This window comes from Apis mellifera, linkage group LG5, assembly GCF_003254395.2.
Source record: "Apis mellifera strain DH4 linkage group LG5, Amel_HAv3.1, whole genome shotgun sequence".
NCBI lineage: Eukaryota > Metazoa > Arthropoda > Insecta > Hymenoptera > Apidae > Apis > Apis mellifera.
Genome location: NC_037642.1, coordinates 623,703 through 644,856, shown reverse-complemented (window position 1 = coordinate 644,856; position 21,154 = coordinate 623,703). Strand labels below are relative to the sequence as shown.

The 21,154-nt window shown below is 22.9% G+C and overlaps 1 protein-coding gene across 1 annotated transcript in view; it reads left to right on the top strand.

Moving 5' to 3' along the window:
* The window catches only part of LOC727035 (paired box pox-neuro protein), a 41,113-nt gene extending 19,959 nt beyond the window's left edge, over positions 1-21,154 (top strand). Inside the window, exons 3-6 of the mRNA XM_006572351.3 lie at positions 2,484-2,704; positions 18,354-18,600; positions 19,884-20,052; positions 20,536-21,154. Of these exons, the coding sequence (XP_006572414.1) occupies positions 2,484-2,704; positions 18,354-18,600; positions 19,884-20,052; positions 20,536-21,052 (1,154 nt within the window). The 3' untranslated portion in view covers positions 21,053-21,154. The remainder of the gene's footprint in view (positions 1-2,483; positions 2,705-18,353; positions 18,601-19,883; positions 20,053-20,535) is intronic.

The following is a 21,154-nucleotide window of genomic DNA, read 5'->3' as shown; positions in this document are numbered from 1 at the left end:
TTAAAATTTTTAATCAAGATGAATTTCTTTGTTATGTACGAATAAGTTTATGATTGTATGTTTATAGGATTGTCTGTCATTTACAAATAATATCTAATAATTTTAATTATAATCATATTATGAAAAGGAAGAAAAGAAATGTAATAAAATAGATAATGTCAGAAAACTTTAATAATTCGCAGTAATATAATGTAAATTTATAATAAATTGTAGATATACTGATATGATATATATATCGATTTAAATAATAATTTTGATTATTTATATTTATTATACAGATTTCTTATATTTATATCAAATTTTAAATTATCTAAAAAATATAAAGTATTTCTTTAAAATATAAGTTTCTTAAAATATTATTACACACATATTATATTTATCATATATCATATATGTATCATATATGTTTATACAATCTATAGAAAAGAAAATTATATAAAAACAATTTTTGTTGTTTTTTAAAATTTAATATTCAATTGCATTTTATTCTTAAATTTTGAAATATTATTTATAAAATAATAAAACGCTAAAAAAATAAAATTCTTTTAAATAAAACTTTTATATATGTTCACGCTCTATTAATTTCACACAAAACGTAGTAATTTATCTATTATAATTATAATTAATCAACTAAAGTTTCCTATCAACAGTGAATAACAATTTGAAACAGAAACTATAGAACTTGTAACAGTATAGATTTGTAAAAATTATTTATAAAACTTACAAAAAAATAATATATTATTAATAATAACATTAATATTTTGACATTTGTAAATATTCTTGATATAATTGTATTATTGAAAGTTATTGAATATTATATGTATAATATGTATACATTACGATAAATTAACGATTAATAATTTATAATTGAAATGTCAATAATAAAATTATTTACACTTTAACTCGAAAAAAAGCATATTTTGCAACAATTAAAAAACAAATAAATAAAATATATAGAATAATAATTAATTCAGTTTTTGATGCATATCAATGATATCAAAAATATATGGTTATCTTTACGTACAAGTACTTAGTATCCAAGAAAACAGTGCAAAATGACAGGTGTCCATTTACAAAGCAACGAAGCGACAAATTGGCAAGGTTAATGGAGGGGCAAGTATAGTCTCAGTAATTTTATTTCGCGTTGTATGCGTGAAAAATTGATAAAAACGGTAATTCGAGAGAATCGGAGAGGGCGTTTGAAAATTAGTGGAAAACAATTTCGATGAGCATCATCGTTGTTCCTTTTTCTACTTCTTGGCCTCGACATCCGGTGACGGAACAACGGATAATTATACGTTCTCTTTTCCATCGAAAGCGCATGCAGGAATGTCGAAATGAACGGTTCTTTTCCATTCTTTTATCCCTGTCTGTTCGTCAAGGGAGGTTTGACTCGCCAATATTATTAGAGACCAGGAAAAAATGCATCTGCCTAATGCTCCACCCAAAACCTTGTTCGCGCTATTAGCGGATTATTGCTAATCCATGTGTTGAAGAAAAAGGAAAAAGAAACACCTGGCATTTCTTCGCACATATCTTTGATTCTTTTCTTTCATCCACTGATTTAATTTCTTAAAACAAATGATTTGTAGAAAAAATTTATGTAAAATAAAATATTATTTTAATATTTAAAAAATATTAAAATTAGCAAAAAAAGAAATGAAAAAATCTCTTTAAAAAAATTAACTTAAGAATTTTGAAAAATTTATAAAAAAAAAAACTTGAATTAAAAATCAAACTTTTTGATAATTAATTAATCATAATATAATAAAAAAATAATCATAATATAATAAACTTCAATTATTTAAACTAATAATTGGACGATAGTATAGTAGATAGTATAAATAATCACATTATTTCATATGAAAAATTACAATTTTTATATATAATTTTCTACTTATTTATTTATATTTATATATTATATTTGCACATATTATATATATATATATATATATATATATATATATATGCTTTGATCATCTTTATTCTTCTATTTTTTCTGAACTATTAAAGCATATTCTTTTCAAAGTTAGTAAATTTTTTGCTATGCTTTATATCATCTGATGACTATTTCTGATACTTGTGAACATTTCACAATGCATAAGAATTATATTTGAAGAAATATCGTGTTCTTCATTGTTCCCTTCATTACAAATCTTTTTAATTTTTTCAATAATTTTGTTCATTATTTATATGATCTTCAAATCTTTTTGTCACATCACTTTTATCATAATTCTGTTTTATACATGATATTTATTCTGTTGATATTCAAATTGAGTAATTTGGATAATTGAATATTCGGATATTCGAGATTTTATCATTTTTTGTAAACAGATTATTTATCATTTTCTATTTTTTGAAAGTGAAAGAAGGAATAAAATTTTAAGTCTAATCAATACGTCTCAGTGATATGAAAACAATATGTACAAATGAACAAAGAAATTTGAACTTAAATAAAAGAATTTAATTATTTTCTGTTACAGGTCAAGCAGGAGTTAATCAATTGGGTGGTGTGTTTGTTAACGGGAGGCCATTGCCCGATTGCGTTCGACAAAGAATCGTGCAACTCGCTTTGGTTGGTGTTAGACCTTGTGATATTTCTCGACAACTCCTAGTGTCTCATGGATGTGTCTCGAAGATTCTTACGAGATTTTATGAAACGGGAAGCATTCGACCAGGAAGCATCGGAGGAAGTAAAACGAAAGTGAGTATTTTAACAATCATATAACGATTTCAAACAACGAATGAAGAACACAAAAGAATTTGAAAATCTTTATATCTATCATTCTATCTTTCCTATTTATGATAGGTTGAAATGATTTAACCGCTTAATACTTCTATCTATATTGATAATTTATATAATTTCAATACAACAATTATATAATTTATTATTTTTATTTGCAAAATATTAAATTACATAACATAAAATTTATATACGTCTTTAAACTATTAAATCTTAGAAGAAAATTTCTTAAAACTGTAATTAATTGCTACTTCTTTTAACGGCAATGGCCAGAAATTTTATTTTTGATCGAGTTAGAATATTAGCGGATCACTTCGTAATAGTAATTTATTATTTTTTAAATATTTTTTTTAATATCTTGCAAAATATGAATATTGTGTTTATTAAGTTTATAATAAATCTAAGATTATTTTTATTTGAAATAAGTATCACTTATTATATAAAATATGAAATATAAATTAAATATTCGAAAATTAAATAATATTTATATATCAATTATGATTTCATTATATCTGTCTCAAAATTGCATAATTTATTCTGTTATTCAAATGTGTAACAATCAAATTATATTCATCTACATCCTTTATCCTATCATTTAAACAGATTCTAAAACATTTCATAATTTATTTTATATTCGCCGACAAGAATTTCTCGATTAATCTTCCTCTTAAAAATATTCGCATCAATTATTATTTCCGCGCCATCCTCCACCATAACGGGCTTTCAAAAATAATTACCGACAATTACACTTTAAATTGAAAACAACGTAATCATAAACCGACATATATATCTTTATTCGATCCAATGCTATCTTATCTAACCTAACCTAATTATGACTCGTTTCGATCATCTCTAGTATTGATATTATAAATAAAATTATTATACGGATGTTACACAAAAGAAAAAAAGAAAAGAAGAGTAAAAAAGGAAAGGGAGGTAAGAGAGAAGGAAAACATGGAGCAAAAAGCGTAATAAACAGTGGAAAGGATGTGTGTGCGTTATGGGGCGGTGACACTGATGAGAGGAGACGCGGGCGTAAAAATCATCGGCCGGGAGCATTGCGCTGATGTGATTTTAAGTAAGGGCTGTACGGAGCCGACAGCGCGTGCAATTATCCAAACACCTTGCAGCGGCGGACATTTGCATAATTTCATGGGTTTGCACGCTCGGTTTTCTTCTGCACTCGCGCCGCGGCCTTGATGTCGCGCGCGGTATTATCGGGACGTTGTGTTTCGAATCTCGTGGGAGGACGGGGAGAGAGGGGGAAGAGAGAAAGAGAAATTGAGTAACATAGGAGAAGGAAGAAACGATGGCTAAAGAAATCGTGGAAGAGATCGTAAAGTTTGATCACTTCGCCCGAAAACGAGCCGAATTAGATGCACTTAGCGATCCCTTAAGACCCGTTTTTACGCGCGAAAAGTGAATTCATGGCGTACGCGAATGCCTACCCTCTTAATGTGTATCCGATTTGAATTTCAAATTCATTATTTACGGCGCCGACGGCAATTCAATCGATTTACGAAAATTAAATCTAAACCTTTATTGAATTTTTTTCTCCTCTTTCTTTCTTCTTCTTTTTTCACTAATGAACTTTTCTGGTAAAAAAATCGATTGATTTACAATGATAAGATGGATAATGATATATATGGATAGGATCATAGTTGTAATTATCGAATCATTTATATGCAAATAATCGAATTTTCATTATTTTCGATGCTGTATATTACTAAATGTTATCGTGAAATCATAATGGGATTTCTTAAAATATTTGTTCAAAACAATAAATTAACACAGACTTGTTAAAAAAAAAAATTTATGTATTTATTAACATATTATACAAATTCATTACAAAATTTATTATAATTATTCCCCCATTTTAAATTCGTTTCGTACAAATTTCAATCATTATTGAAAAAATTTTTTAAATAATAATTAATTAAAAAATTTATAAGATAAAGAATTGAAAGTATTATTAAATGATCCAGAATTATTTGAAAGAACTTTTGAAAGTCTTCAAAAAATCCTCCAGTTTCCAAAAAATTCTAGATAAATAAAATAAAATGAATCTAAGAATATAAATACTGCCGCCTCAAGTTCTTTCATCTCTTCCTCATTTCTAACACCGCGAAATAGCATTCCGAAGAGAAGAGGCGAGTTAACGAGTTTCGACGCTTCACCGACTATACATATGATATCTCGTATGTTACACGCGTTCAATAATCAAGAGCCCCACGATGGTGCTATATTATCACCATCCTGAATAGATCCTCCGTGATGGTATCCCGTGCAAGCGACACCGGGCCGCAGAATACCGAGAGGAATGGAAAAAGAAAATGAAAAAGGAAGAGGAAAAAAATAAGAGGAAGCCACGTTGTATTACACGCGTGACGTCACTAATGACAATATAATTGCACGCTACCACAACACACGATGAATTTCTTACAACGCGCCCGTGCAGGAACTTGCGCGATCTTCGTTTCGGCTTAATGAATTTATTTTAATAATGGCCATGCCTGGTGTACATCGACCTTTCGCCGCTGAATTGCGCATTCGTCGTTCATCTTCTCGCTTCCCGTGTAAACCTGAAAGAGCGTATTTAAATTCTGACTATGCTCGAGGACGATTACAAGATGCGTGTAAACGATCGTCATCAGCGGTCATTATCGTAGCCTGTTCGTTTTGGTAACTGATGACGCCAAAATAGTCGAGCCGTCGGATATTGTAGTTTTTGAAATTTTTATTGCGTTTTCCTGAATTTCTTCCTGAAAAAACTGATTTCTTCGAAAGTAACGAGAAGAAGAGGAAAAAGAGATTTTGCAAGAGTAGTAGTTCGTTTCTTTAATCTCGATGAGAATTTACGAAGAATATATATAATATTTAAGAATAAAATTTTTCATAAATAGACATTGCGTTAAGAATAACTGTCCAAAAAAAAAGTTAATATCTGACAATGAACGCAATATCCACTTGTAAAATAAAAATATCTATTGTCAAGAATTTTACTTTTAAATATATTCGTATCCTCGGATTAGAAGAAAGAAATATATATCGCATATTATTTCAAATAATTTAGTTCAAATTTTATATAATTTAATCCAAAATTGTTTTCTTGAAAATCGTAATTTTTAGAAAACAACTTTATGCATCTTATGTGTGTTATTGTTGCAACAAATGTGAGTACCTATTACTATTAATGATTTCGATATTTGTGAAAGTTAGTCTCTTTTTTGGAAAGATATAAAAAAATGATGTGTGTGTGTGCGTGCGTGCGTGCGTGCGTGCGTGCGTGCGTGTGCGTGTGTGTGCGTGTTACATTGCAATATTTTTTTCCTTCTTCTTTATATTTGCATCTTCCATTATGATTTTTGAGAATTTAAATATTAGAGTTCACGATAAAAAAATTTACTCCGCATGTTTATATATTTAATAAAATAAAAAATATAAAATTATTTTATTTTTTATCAAAATTATCTAAGTACACATGTATTTGTCAAATTTTAAAAATCAGTTTTTTAATATTCAAACAAATTATAATTTCTTATTTCTTATTTTCGATTTATTTTCATTTATTACTCCTTACTACTAATAGTTTGTACTACTTTAATATTCGCCATCACATATAATTATATGTAATCTTATATAATTATATTTTTATTTGACATTGACACAATTTTATAATCTTATCTTTCCATCTTCTCAGAAATAAAAATTTGCAAAATATTTTTAAACTTATTCGTACAACTTATTTACGTATCGTACTATTAACTTTCGTCGAAAAGAAAATTTAATTCGATAATTAAAACATTGCCGTAATATTACTTAAATGTTGTCAGAATTTTCTTCGTTATATCTTGATAAATATATTATGTATCTTAACTCTCGATTAACCTGATATCTTTATTCGTTAAGTTAATAAAAAAATCGAAATATCGGTAATATTGCATAATATTGGTAATCATATAATGAACTCTTAATTATGTGGTAGCTTTAATCTGATTGCCTTCTACCGAACTCTACTTTTAACTTTATTTTTGCCGATCGTGCATTAAAAATTGTCAAAAATTTTTGCTAAATAATGAAAAACAAGTATAGACTATCTCTTGAGAACCGTAAACTGATATTTTAAATGCATCTTTAAAAAGAATCGACAAATAGATGTAATCTTACCATTGAAAGGAGTTCGAGTCATCGATAAATCGGACTTGTCTCGTGTTAAGCTTCAAGTGAAATATAAATGGAATTTAAAATTTGAAAACAATTTTTTATTTAAAATATAATAAAAAGAATTGAAAAAATGTATTATTATACAAGATTAAATATGAAACAATTTTAATAAATGAAACAATAAAATTTAATTAACGACATTTCATAAAATTTTATATTATTATTTTGTTTAATATGAATTTTATGAATTTTATTTATAAGAAATAATTCTAATTATTATTAATATTTATTATCGAAATCAATTTTTCTTTATTTTTGGTTGGTTTCGATGATAGTAGTTTTTAATAATAATGTCTCGAATAAAATTTTTTACATGTAACATAAATTATTTTATATTATATATAATATAAATTTATTAAATTTTAATATCAAGAGAAAATGATTTAATTATTTTTAATATTATTAAGCTAAAACTATTCTATTAACTACTATTCACAATCATGCTCTAAATTTTATATTCTAAATAAATAAAATAATAAACAACAAGGGTGTTTTAAAAATGACTATAAAATTATAATTATATATACTCGATATGATAATATATATGATATATTATATGATAATAAATTATTCTTAACTTAAATCCTTAATACGATAAATTATATATTTTTACATACAAATTAGTATAAACTTTCTAATATTTATTTATATTATTCGTACAGAATATAGATTAAATATTCAAAAAATTAATATGTGAAACAAAAATAAAAAATAAAAAGATTAAAATATTATTATACTCATTCTGCAATAACAAAAAAAGATATTAGAAAAGACAAGAAAAGATATTAGATATACCAATCATATACTGACATCAATTCATCGATAAACACATCAGTACTTTTATTCGCAAATTACGAATTATGAGGGAAATTACATATCACCGAGCCGTATCTTGATTATATCCATCTATGGTGGTCGTTACATACGTTCCAGGAAATCCGTCACGGTCGTTATTCAGAGCCGATTATTTTCCAATCGACCAGTTAATTTGCGAATTAATTGTCCAACTATCCGTCGATCTACACGTGTTCCCACATATATACAGTATACCGTTTTCGAACCGTGTCCCGGTATTTTCGTCTCGTGCTCGTTATCTCCATGGCTTGTGTATATGTATGTATGTGCTCGAAACAGCGCGATACGCGTCAGATAATGGCGTCGCATCACGGCAGAGAAAATTGTCTCATGAAAAATGTACGCCCCATCGAAACTCTCGATAATAAAGTAGAACGCGAAGAAAATCGTGATCTCGTGATTCTTTCCCTCAAAATTCTCATCCTCTTTATCTGTGTGTTTACACAGCGTTTCAACCTTCCTACTTTTAACACACATTGTGTTGACGACGATCCACGACATTTTTGATTACTATTCATTTTGAAGGAAAAAAATCGTGTACGATTCTTTCTTGGAATTACCGCGTTTTCTGGCAAAGATATGCATCGAAGGAATTAATTCACCAACGTGTATGAGATACGTACCTCCTTCCTCTTTCATCGTGATACGTATGCCATTACGAAGTTTAATGAAAATTAGCGAATATCGTATTTGCAAAGCATCGAGATTGGATGAACGATGCGTAATAATGTTTTAAGACATATATGTGAAATTATAGGTTTCAAAGTGAAGGGGGTTTACATCGAAAATTTTACCATGTGAAATTCTTCACTTTTTTTTTCTTTTTTTCAAATTTTCGCATTTTTTTCAAATTTGAGCTCTGTTTACAATTTCTTTCTTCATTATTTCATATTTTTTTTTACCTGCATATTTAAATGAGTAATTTGATGTTTGTATTTTGTAAATTATTAAAATATCTTGTGGAAATATCGAATCAGAATATTTTTTAGAGTTCGTAAAACATATTTATTCACAAAACATATTCGAACGATAGCAGTTTTAATTTTAAATATATAAACTTTGTATGAATTTTATAATATTTATAAATATATAATTAATATTCGCATTTTTATTCTTTTATATTTGTATTTTATTATATAAAATATATATTCTTAATATGTTTAATATAATGAAAACAAAATATTTAATATTTTTTATTAATCTAGAGAATATTAATATATTCATGAGATATTTTTGCAGAGATATTTTTCAATTCTAAAAGTTAAAAAAAACATAAAAATTAGTATAAAAAAAATATCTATTTTATATATTTTAGGTTTATCATTAATATATGAGTATTGCAGATTGTTACACATACGTATATATACATATATATATATATATATATATATATATATTTTATATATTTTATATAAATGATATAAATATGTTACATAGTTTTCTTCTGGTAATTTTATTTTTAATTTTATTTTTAAGATAATCAAATGTTATAAACAAACTTAGATGAATAAAATTTCTAATTTGCAAATATAATATTGCAAAAATTAGAAAAATTCTGATAGCTTATTTGTAAAAAGAACAGAAGAATAAAACATTACATGAAATCTTGTGGAAGATCTTTCTTTCAATTCAATTTTTTCAAATAAACAATAGCAATTAATTAAAAAATTTTTATATAATTTTATATAATTTATAAAATATATAAAATATATAAAATTATAAATATTTTGCAAATACTATTATTTAACATATATTTTGTATAACACGTATATACATTTTTTATATATTAATTTAAATATTTGAGTATTTGAACTTATAGAATATTTGAACAAATCTGCGATTTAATTTATAAGCACTTATAAGCAATTTATTATAAGTGTTAACGGAACATTAAAATAAAAATAGGACTCGATGTAACAAAGACAAAGTTTACTCTATGCTCAATTAACAAACTTCAATTGTTATAATTAAATAAATAAATAAATAAATAAACCTTAATCAATATTTTTGTACATTAACTTTTGTTTCGTGTTTGTTTTGATCTCTTTAAAATTGATTTTGCAAAAGTGTTCAACAAATTAATATCTTGTATATTAATTCGATATATTAATATTTAAAATATTTAAATATTTAAATATTATATATTTATAGTTTGAAATATTTAATTATTAAATATATATATATATATATATATATATATATAAATATTTAAAATATTTAAAACTTCACGCACAAATTAATTTTATATATATAGCAACATATTTCCAGAAAATGAAATATTAATATTCGCATTTTATTTTATATATTCAAATTTTTTTATATTCAAATTTCAAGAACTATTTATTTTATTATATATATTTATTAAATTTAGTTTTTCAATACTAAAATTTTAATTCATGCCAACTTTAATTCTCCTTTATTTTATAAAATATTTAATATTAACATTTTTCATATGTATTTGCAAATTTATATACTGTAAACTAGGAAGGAACTAAGGAATCATTTTTTGATAGAATTTGGTAATATATAATAAAATAAAAATTAAAATGTTTATTTTAAATACTTTATTAAATATAACATTAAATCTTTTTACTAATCAATTTACTCTCACTAAAATTTAAAAATATTTAATGAATAAAATAATAAAATAAAATAAAAATAAAAATTAAAATGTTTATTTCAAATATTTTATTAGATATAATATTAAATCTTTTATCAATTTACTTTATTTTATAAATTGCAAACATATAAAATTATTATTCTTCTCCATATTTAATATGAATTAATTGATAATATTATTTTTTAATTCGAATAACATATGGATATAAATAGTAATTAAAATTATATTAATTATATTAATATAATATAATTAATCTAACATCACATTAAGCACTTAAATTTGTTTCGTTTTTAACACATTTTTTTTTCTTTTTTATTTATTTATTTTTGTGCATTAATTAATTTATTAATTTAATTAAAAATAAAAAAATGATTAATTATTATGATTTTATTTTCTTATTTATATTTTAATTAAAAATAAAAAAAATTATTAATTATTATGATTTTATTTTCTTATTTATACTTTAATTAAAAATAAAATCTTAATATATTGCAATGTTATCTAATATTATTAATATTCTTTCATACATTATTCTTTCTACAACATTAATTTTCAATTATATGAAAATCTAATTATATAAAATCTCTTTTATTCATAATATTCAAAACGTTTTTATAAAATAATATAATAAATATTAAATTTGAAATAATAATGTAGAACACTTGTCTTTTCTATCATGTACATGCATAATAATCATCCTAGTGAATACTTAATTTCGTGAGATGATTTGATACATTCAACAGACTTTTCTCGAAAAATGCGTCATAAATATTGTCGCATGCGAACACACGTTTTTTCCTCCATAATTCCTGTTCGTCAATCACAAGTATTTCCGTTTATCTGGTAATTAGGATCTCGCGCAAATACGGTGGTTACAATCGTCCCCAGAGTTTTTTGACGGATGGGTATTTATTTCTTAATGCATGATTCAATAATAGCCAGTAAAATGTTGTGGAAAAACGAAAACAAACATGGAGAAATTGCACACATTCGAATTTTTTTCTTTCATAAATCATGATATTAATTATTAAATATTGCTTATAAATAGTGATCAAATTGTTGAAAAAATTATATTCAGTGATTTCAATAATCTTAAAATGTATTATGTATAATTGTTAAGGACAATACTTTGAGCAACTTTTTTTTAGATGTATATATATTTGGCGATCGACTTTAATTTTCGAATTATTTGTAAAAATTTTCAATATATTATTCAAGGTGTCAGCATAAGTAGCAAGGTGTCAGCACGTTTTATGACGTGCAGTAAGGCAAAAAGATATTTTAAGATATTTTCTAGAATGTTTTATAATAAGAAAGAATAATAAAAAAAAATATTCAACCAATGATTTTGAGAAAAATAAATATTTAAATACATTTAAATATATTTAAAAAGAAAATTATACATTTGAATTTATTTTATATGTAAGTACTATGAAAAATTTCATGTCTAAATAGCAATAAATATTATAATATAACAATATAGCAATTATATATTTCATAAAATAAAACAAACAATAAATTTTTAGAAAAAGATACCAACTTCCTATTTTGGTGATTTTTTAAATATATATTGTCAAGATCATGATGCAATGTTGCGAAAATTTTAATTAGCAATTCTTTACTAAAAAGTTATTAACGAAACGATTTTTCAAAATAATTAAACTAGATTAAGTTATATTTAGATTAGATCATTGTTAGAAAATGTAATTAACAAAAACATTTTTTCGAAATTTTAAATTAAATTAAATTTTAGTTTCAATTATACTATTGTTGTAGATAATTGATAGTCGATTGCCTTATAACAATCTAATTAATAAAGATTAAATTCAACATAAACTTTTCCAGAAATAAATTTTTATTTGATGTGTTAATTCTAAATTTAATTTCATTTCAAAAAATTAAATAAAAATTTATTTAAAGTTAGCTAATTTAATAGTTTGCATTGAATTAGTTTTTTTAAATCGGATTATTAAGACAATTAATCATTAATTATCTATAGTAAAAAACTTAATTGAAATTTATTCTAATTTAAACTTAATTTAAACTTAATTTAAACTTTTGAAACAATATTTTTTTGTTTTTTTCTTGTATACAAAATATAAAATTTGAATTTTTTAAATTTCTTAATTTTTTTGTTATGTTTATTTATGTTTTGCTATTTTGAATGTTACAAATATTTATTTCTGTATGCTTTCTTACATTGAAATAAACATAACATAACAAAACATAAACATAAACATAAACTTTATTATTAACTATTAAACTTATTGGAATACATAAAAATAATATATTATATAAAAAAAATAAAAAAATAAGAAAAAATTGTTCAAAATAATATAATTAATTCAAAGTAATTATTTCGTTTAAAAACAGTAAATATACGTGGTAATTAAAAACAATAATATATATATATATATATATATATATATATTATAAATTATTAATTTAATTAAATTTTAGATTTATTAGACGCATTATTTATGATGCATATATATATATATATATATATATATATCTAAAATTTAATTAAATTAATAATTTATAATTATAATAAATTGTATATCATGGAAAAAATAAGAAAATAACAAGATTCAAACTCACAAAATCCTCAAATTCAAAAGATTTTTACGTCACCATGTCCTTCTACATCTTTTTCTTCGTTATTGTTTATCTTTCTACTTGAATTTTCAGCTAAAAAATTTTATATATCTATTTTAATTATTATATTATTAAAATTTTTTATTATATCATATTTATTAAAAACATTATCTTTAGAATTAAATAATTTATTAAAATATTTATAATATTATTAATATTATAATATATAATATATATTTTTAATAGAATTTTTTGTTTCAAAACGAATTTCTAATATATCAACAAAATCAAACATCATATCCGAATTATTATTTATTCATTTATAATTATTTATTTTTTAAAAATAATAAATAATTGAATAAATAAATGATTTTTATTATAAATTATTAAATAATTAAATAATTATCTATTTAAAAAAATTTAAATAATAAAAAATATTGTATATCATTAATTATTTAAATGACAAATAATTATACAAATATTATAATTATGACCATGTTTTTATTTAAAAATATTTTTCTTACAATTTTTTACTAATCTTTAAATATAAAATTATAATATATATATATATATATATATATATATATATATATATATATATATAAATATAAAATATAAATATTCAAATGATAAACTTTCCGAATCCCATTATCATATTTTCAACATATATAATATCCATATATTTACTTTTCAAAAAAGAAAATAAAGAAACATTAACATTAAAAAATGCCAAAGAGGAAGTCAAAAGAGAATAAATTTGTTTCGAAAAAGAAAAAAAAAGTTATTAACTTCAGATCTTTTTACATTTTATCATCGGAAACAATTGAAACAATCAATATATCAGAAGCACAAGTCCTTCAAACGGTAATTACAGAGTTGGTCAACCTGTTCGATAGTTTACGTTATCTAACGTTTAGCGCCAGATGTGCATGCAGTCAATTTCCTTTGTGATATAGTGTGTGGGTATGGTGTGATGTAGCATGCACACAAAATATATCGTTGATTGCCAGGAACCATACAATATAACGTTGGTCACTCAAGGGTACGCAGTATAACGCGAGAGGGTAGATATTAGGACACGTATATCGTGGGTCGACGTAATTGTGGCAATAACGACGGAAGTGTCAGATTAGAATCTGAGATGCTCCCGGGAGCACGCGATGTCCTAACCTCTGAAACTATTAGGCGGACTGCTCGACGGCTGCACCCTTAAACGTTCTATCTACCAGTGGTGCTCCCATATCGATACCATTCATGGACATATCGGTCATTCTTTCTCATTGAATGTCCCCCTCTTGCTCGGAAGCGATAGCTTCGAACCCTTTCGATAGCTGATCCGTTCATTAAAATATCGATCATTCTTCTATTTGTTAATTTATTGTTTGAAGTTTCGTCATTGAATGAATTTTAAAGTTTGTTTCGATATTTTATTAAAGATAAACGAACTATTAAGTGATGATTTGAAAATTTTTGAACAATTTTGAAATATTTCTTAATTTTTTTTTTAATATTAAATTTTAGAAAGAGTTAATTTAACTATTTTTTTTTTATTTTTCTTTTCTGTATAAATTGTTAAAGAATGGGAAAATATTAATTAAAATATAGAACAAAATCTTTTTCATATTTAATATTATAATATAATATATAATTACTGAATATTGGAATGGCATTAAATTTTTAATTATTAATTATTATTTTATTTATTTTTTTCTAATTATTTGTAATTATAGAAACTTTTTAAGAAAATTTTTATCATTTAATAATTTTTTATAATGCAATAAAATATTTTATATTCAGGTTTTAAATCGTTGTTCATAATAAAAATGATTAAATTGTTTCGTGAATATTTTCATGTTTTTTATATTTTAAGAAAAATTTATTATTATTTACAGAAATAATGATTTAAGTTTTTTTAACAATACAATAATTTACTTAAATTCATAATAATTTATACTAATTTATAATTATTAATATAATTTAATAATCATTAATATAATATATTTAATTTATTTATATATAATAATTTATTATTTCATATTTTTTCTTTTATTTTTAAAAAATTATTTGATTAATGGATAATTGAAATGAAACTCTATTTTATTTTTAATAATTGATATTTGGATTTTTAATATTTAATTAATTTAGAAATTTAATTTGAAATTAAATATTATATAATTCATAATTTTTTAATTTTTTTTTTAACAACTTTGAATATTTCATCTATTTTATCTAAATATTTTACAGTGATTAATTTTTTTTTTAATTTCTACATATAATCAGTGTTTGATAGAATATCTTAATTTTTGGTTATAATTTTAATACATAGTTTTAAAAAATTTTAGTTCCATATTTATATCTCACTATTTTTAAATAACTCTAGTAATCTATTTCCAATTTTTTAATATTATTTCAAATATTTAATAATCTTTTAATATTTTATTTTTATATATCTATTATATAATTTTAAATATTTGATTTTAATCATTTTTATTCATTTTATACGAATAAATAATATACATAATAAACATCTTATGAAATAAAAATTTTTATAAAAACTTTAATAAGAATATCTCATAATATAGAAAGTTATTCTAATTATTCTTGAATCTATAAGTTTTTATTTATATTTATTTAAACTATAATATAACACAAATATTTTTATTTCATACTTCTTAGTAGTTTATTTATAAAGATATTTTATAAATCATTAGAGTATAAATCATAGATCATTTTTAAATGAGTTGGAAATTATTATTTTTAAATTAAAATCTAATGCTTTTGCGTTACATATTTTAGATAGTTTATTAATGAAAGATATAATTTAATAATTAACAAATGATATCTTCCAATTGCTTTTTCTAAATTACATATTCACATTTTATAACAAGTTATATTTTCCAGTTAAATCATTTTTCTTAATATTAATTGCATGATCGAAGCACGTTATAAATTTATATAGATAATAAAAAAAACAATAGAAAGTTAAAATATACGTTATATATAATTATTAATCAAAAAAATATTCTAAAAGAAAGCATTATTACCAGCATCCATAAATCATACAATAAATAATTAAAATCAATAATCAAAATAACGATAAGTTCTATGTATTTAATATACTATATCTAATATTAATTTTTATCCAACAACAATATTAGATATCAATTTTAATTTTTATTTAAATATGATCAATTATTTAAATATATTATTCAACTAATACTATTTACTTATTATATCTATTATTTAAAAATATTATGATAATTCAGAACTTTTATTAACTTTTATTAAAATTCTATTTAATATTATAAATATGCAAATAATAACAACAAAACGTATTTTAATAATTAATCACTAATCTAATTATTTATACTCAAAAATTATAATCATTGCAATTATAACAATAATCACAGTTATACAGTTATATCGATTGAATAAAAATTTAATTATTAATCATTATTAATAATCAAAATTTTTTTTTCTTAAAAAAAGCGTCGGACTATCTCTATAATTAAAACAATAGTAACAATTTACAAAAATATTGATAACAATTAAAATTCCAAGAAAAAAATTCTAAAATAATTAAATTTATGCTTCCTATACAAAATATCTCATGAGAATATACTTCTCCATCTTCGTTGTATCATATCGGTGACCGCCCTAGAGAAATCGATGATCTTGAAAATCTGTGTACGACGAATAACATTTCCATCGTGTTAGCATAAAATTATCCAGGGCCCGGGCGTAAGTTCATTAGCAAGTCAAATGAACGTTGGCCAGATTGAGTACCACTGGGCCCACTCGACTGGGACCGTCAAAAAGAAATGGAACGCGTTTGCGAGGAACAGATGACCCCTCTCTATAAACCGAGGCTAAACTGTAATAAAGTGTGGTACGCATTATCCACCTATCTTTGAGTCCTTACCCGATATCTGATTCACTGGCACAACTAATGTGTTTCACCTGTGAACGACATATGGCTCGCTGCTGCCCCTTTCAACGATAGTATGACCACTTTAATTTGTCGATGAGATAATGCCGACTCCTTGGCTGGAAGGAAAAATAACTAAAGACTAATGATTAACAATAATCAACCATAAAACCATTGCTCATCATGATATTATAAATTTTATATGTGTGGATCAGAAATAATTTTTTGTAACATTATTTACATACTTATAAAAAATAGAATTAAATATGATTAATTAAAATTTCTTATTTTTTTTTTTGATATATTAAAAAATAAGGAATAATAATTAATATAAATAGATTTATATTAAAATCAAATTAAAATTAAGTTAAGATTACTATTGAATTTAAATTAATAGCAATAGAATATAAGTGGAAATAAATAAATTTCAAATGTTTTAATTATAAATAATTCTTTATATTCTTTATACTCTTGAAAATTTATTTGCATATGGAAAATGAAATTAAATGTAATTGATTATTTGTTATTTATCTAATTTGTTATTTATCTATTTTCTATATTAGAAAATAAAAATCAATAATATAAATGGATTTGTTGTATATGCAAATTAGAGTAAAAAATCATATATTTAAAATTCAAAAAATTAAAATAAAATTTTCTATTATTAACTTTTAAGAAAATATAAAAAAAAATTCTCAAAATTGAAATTGAAAAGCAAAAATTTTATTTATAAAAATGAAATGTAAAAAATATTAAAAATATTATAAAGAAAAATCACAATAGAAAAAAAAAATAAAACTGTAATAAATATTTATAACATATGACATTGTAAATGTTTTTTAGCGTACTTTAGAAATTTTATATTTCTATATAAAATTCTATATTGATAAAAAAATCAATCTTATTCATTTATACATTTTATTATTGAAATCTTATCATTGTATTCATCATTAATAAAAAATCATAGAATAGAAGATAGAATCGATATTGAATAAAATCATTTTATATGTCAATAAATAGAACAATTAAATTTCGAAGATATCGAATTAATTTTAAGTCTTATTATATTAAATCTCTTTCAAAGCATTAGAGTCTATGCAATTTTACTACATCACTATCTACATACATTTTATAAAATTTATCTTTCTTAATTAAATTATGTCAATATATTTAAATTTTAGTAATTTGATAAAATTGATTATTAATAATAATAAGTAAATTGATACATTAATAATAATAAATAATACATACTAATTATTTCCAGATATCTTGTTAATTTTCTATATTGAAATTTCCCAAGATCTATGTCTGATATGATTTTATTAAAATTTAATTTAAATCTTTATCAAAAATTTTTATATTAAAATTTATGATTATTATTTCAGCAAGTGGCCACACCTACAGTTGTAAAGAAAATTTTACGAATGAAACAAGAACAACCAACAATGTTCGCTTGGGAGATCCGAGAACAACTTGCGCGACAAGGAGCTTGTGATCCTCAAAGTTTACCTTCTGTTTCTTCGGTAAATCGAATTCTTCGAGGCGGTGGACTTCATACCGATCATACGGGAATCGAGGGTGGTTCTCAAAGCACTTATACCTCGCAAATTTCTTCAAATGTCGCTAACAGAGGTAAATTCTTATTATTATGAAATAAAATCTTTTTTTTAATTGATAATAAATTTTTAATTCATTTCACAAACTCGAATCCGGAATCTTAATTTTCAATTAAAAATCCATATCAAAATTAATTTATTTTTATTGTGCTATTATTAGGAAAATTATGTTTACATGAATATCGTCGATTAAATAATTCCTTGAACATTTGTTTGTATCTCAAAATCACGATTGGAATTATATATATATATATATATATATATATATATATATATATAATAAATCAAATCAAATCAATATTAAAATAAATATATTAAAAACAAAGAAAGGAAATATATTATAGAGTTGCAATGATTGAAAGAAGAGAAAAAAAAAAGAAAGGAAAAAAGAAGAATAGGGGAAAGTAAAAAAAAGAAAAGGAATTATAAAATACTCTGTCCGCAATTGACTCGTCAATATGCTGTATCCTGATAACTGACACACAATTTATAAGAACTGGATTTGCCTCAAAATTTATCTTCTTTATTCCGTAAATTGTCTACAAAGCTGCAATTTTTTCTTCTTTTTTTCTTTTTTCTAACTGAAAATATATAGCTATAAACATAAAGTTTATATATTGATCAATCATGGAATCCATTGTGTTGTATGACATAATATCTTGTGCTAATTATATTATTATTTTTTATTAATTAGATTTAATTAAATTTTTTTAGTAATTTTAATATTTTAAATATTTTAAAAAATATTAATAACTAAAAATATTAAAATTTTAATATTAATTATAAAATAAATTTAAAAATTTCGATTGTTAATTCATTTATGTTTGAAATTTTAAATATTTTAATCTATATTCCTATTTAAATATTAACTAATACTATTTGTGTAAACTACTTATATAATATAATAATTTTATATAATATTATAATTATAATTGTCAATTATCGCAAAAATAAATCATCTTTTCTCTATTCTTCTCATTCATTTCAAAAAATTATTTATGAATATGAATATTGCATATTGATTTAATTTAAAATAACAAATGAAAATAAAAGAATAATTAAGATTGCAATAAACTTTGTATATTTCAAATAATATATATATATAACATAATGATTAATTTTATGAGAAATAAAAGTAGTATAATTTAGAATTTCAACTTAACAATATTTTTAATTCAGAAAACATTAAATATTAATAAAATATATTGTTTATTGTTAAATTATGTTTTTAATTATATTTATTACCAATATTTATTACCATTATATTATATTACCAATAATTTTTATTTTTATTTGTAGACGCACTTATGAGGACGGATTATCAATTATTTTATCCCGGAACATTAGGACCATTACATATTTCCACGACTTCTGGTAATACGAGCGCGCCATCTTGGAATCCAAGCTTTTACTCATCTCTTTATCAAGCAACAACATTGCACTTGCATCATGGAATGCAATCATTTACGTAAGTATAACTTAATTTTTTCCTTAAATAATTATCTTTTATCAATAAATAATACAAATGTCATTTATGCCATTTGGAATATAATAATAATTGATAACTATAAATAAAAGAAATTGAGCATTTATATTTTTTCTCTATTTTATTCATTCAAATAATGAAAGTTTTTTATAATTTCTAAAAATAAGAAACATATTCAAAATTATTTAATTATTAAATATATAAAATACAATATTTGAATACAATATATAAATAAAATATAAATAAAGTAGAAAAAAATAAATAAGATAAATTAATAAATAAGCCTATATTTAAAAATTTTAATATAAAAAAATCTATGCAAAAATTAATTTAATTAATTTTATCATATCTGTAATCTTTTTATAAAAAAAAAAAGCAGAAAATTTACACTACCCAATTAAAAATTAATCTCTGTCAAACAACTAAAATATATTAAATAAACAATTAAAAATTTATGTATTGTAGATCGTTAGATGTAGAACATCTCTCGGAGCAGAGTGGACCAACGAATCAAGTCGATTTGAAATCCAGCTCGAGTTCAATGGCAGGCAGTGATGATTCTTTGGACAAAAGCGATCTAGACGAAAACACGGAATCTCAGGACCATTACAAACCATTTCAAAATTCATCTATTATTTTAGAACTTGGCCAAAAAATCGGTAGCGATCGTAGTGCATTCGTGAGACATAGTACATCCGGTTCGTCTATAAACCTCGAGAATCGACAGAGCTCACCTCTAGCGACCAGTGACAAGCAAAAGATAATGTCACCGCGAATTTTAAAAACCGGAAATGAGCAGAATACTATGGCCAAAGAAATGGCGATCGAGGAAAGACCGACGCAACCTCAGAGAAAGAGAAATCCTTATTCGATAGAGGAACTTCTGAAAAAAGATGAGAGCAAAAGCACCTCGAAGAGGCCGAAATTAACGAATCTCGACGTAGTTCAACCCTGTGGAATTATCTTGAATAAGGAAATGTAAACGATTGCGATTCGGAAGAGAGCAAAGAAAATTTCAAGATCTGATGATAGAGGCTAAAAATAAGATGATCGTTTGGATTTGGGAGAATTTTCGATAAAAAAA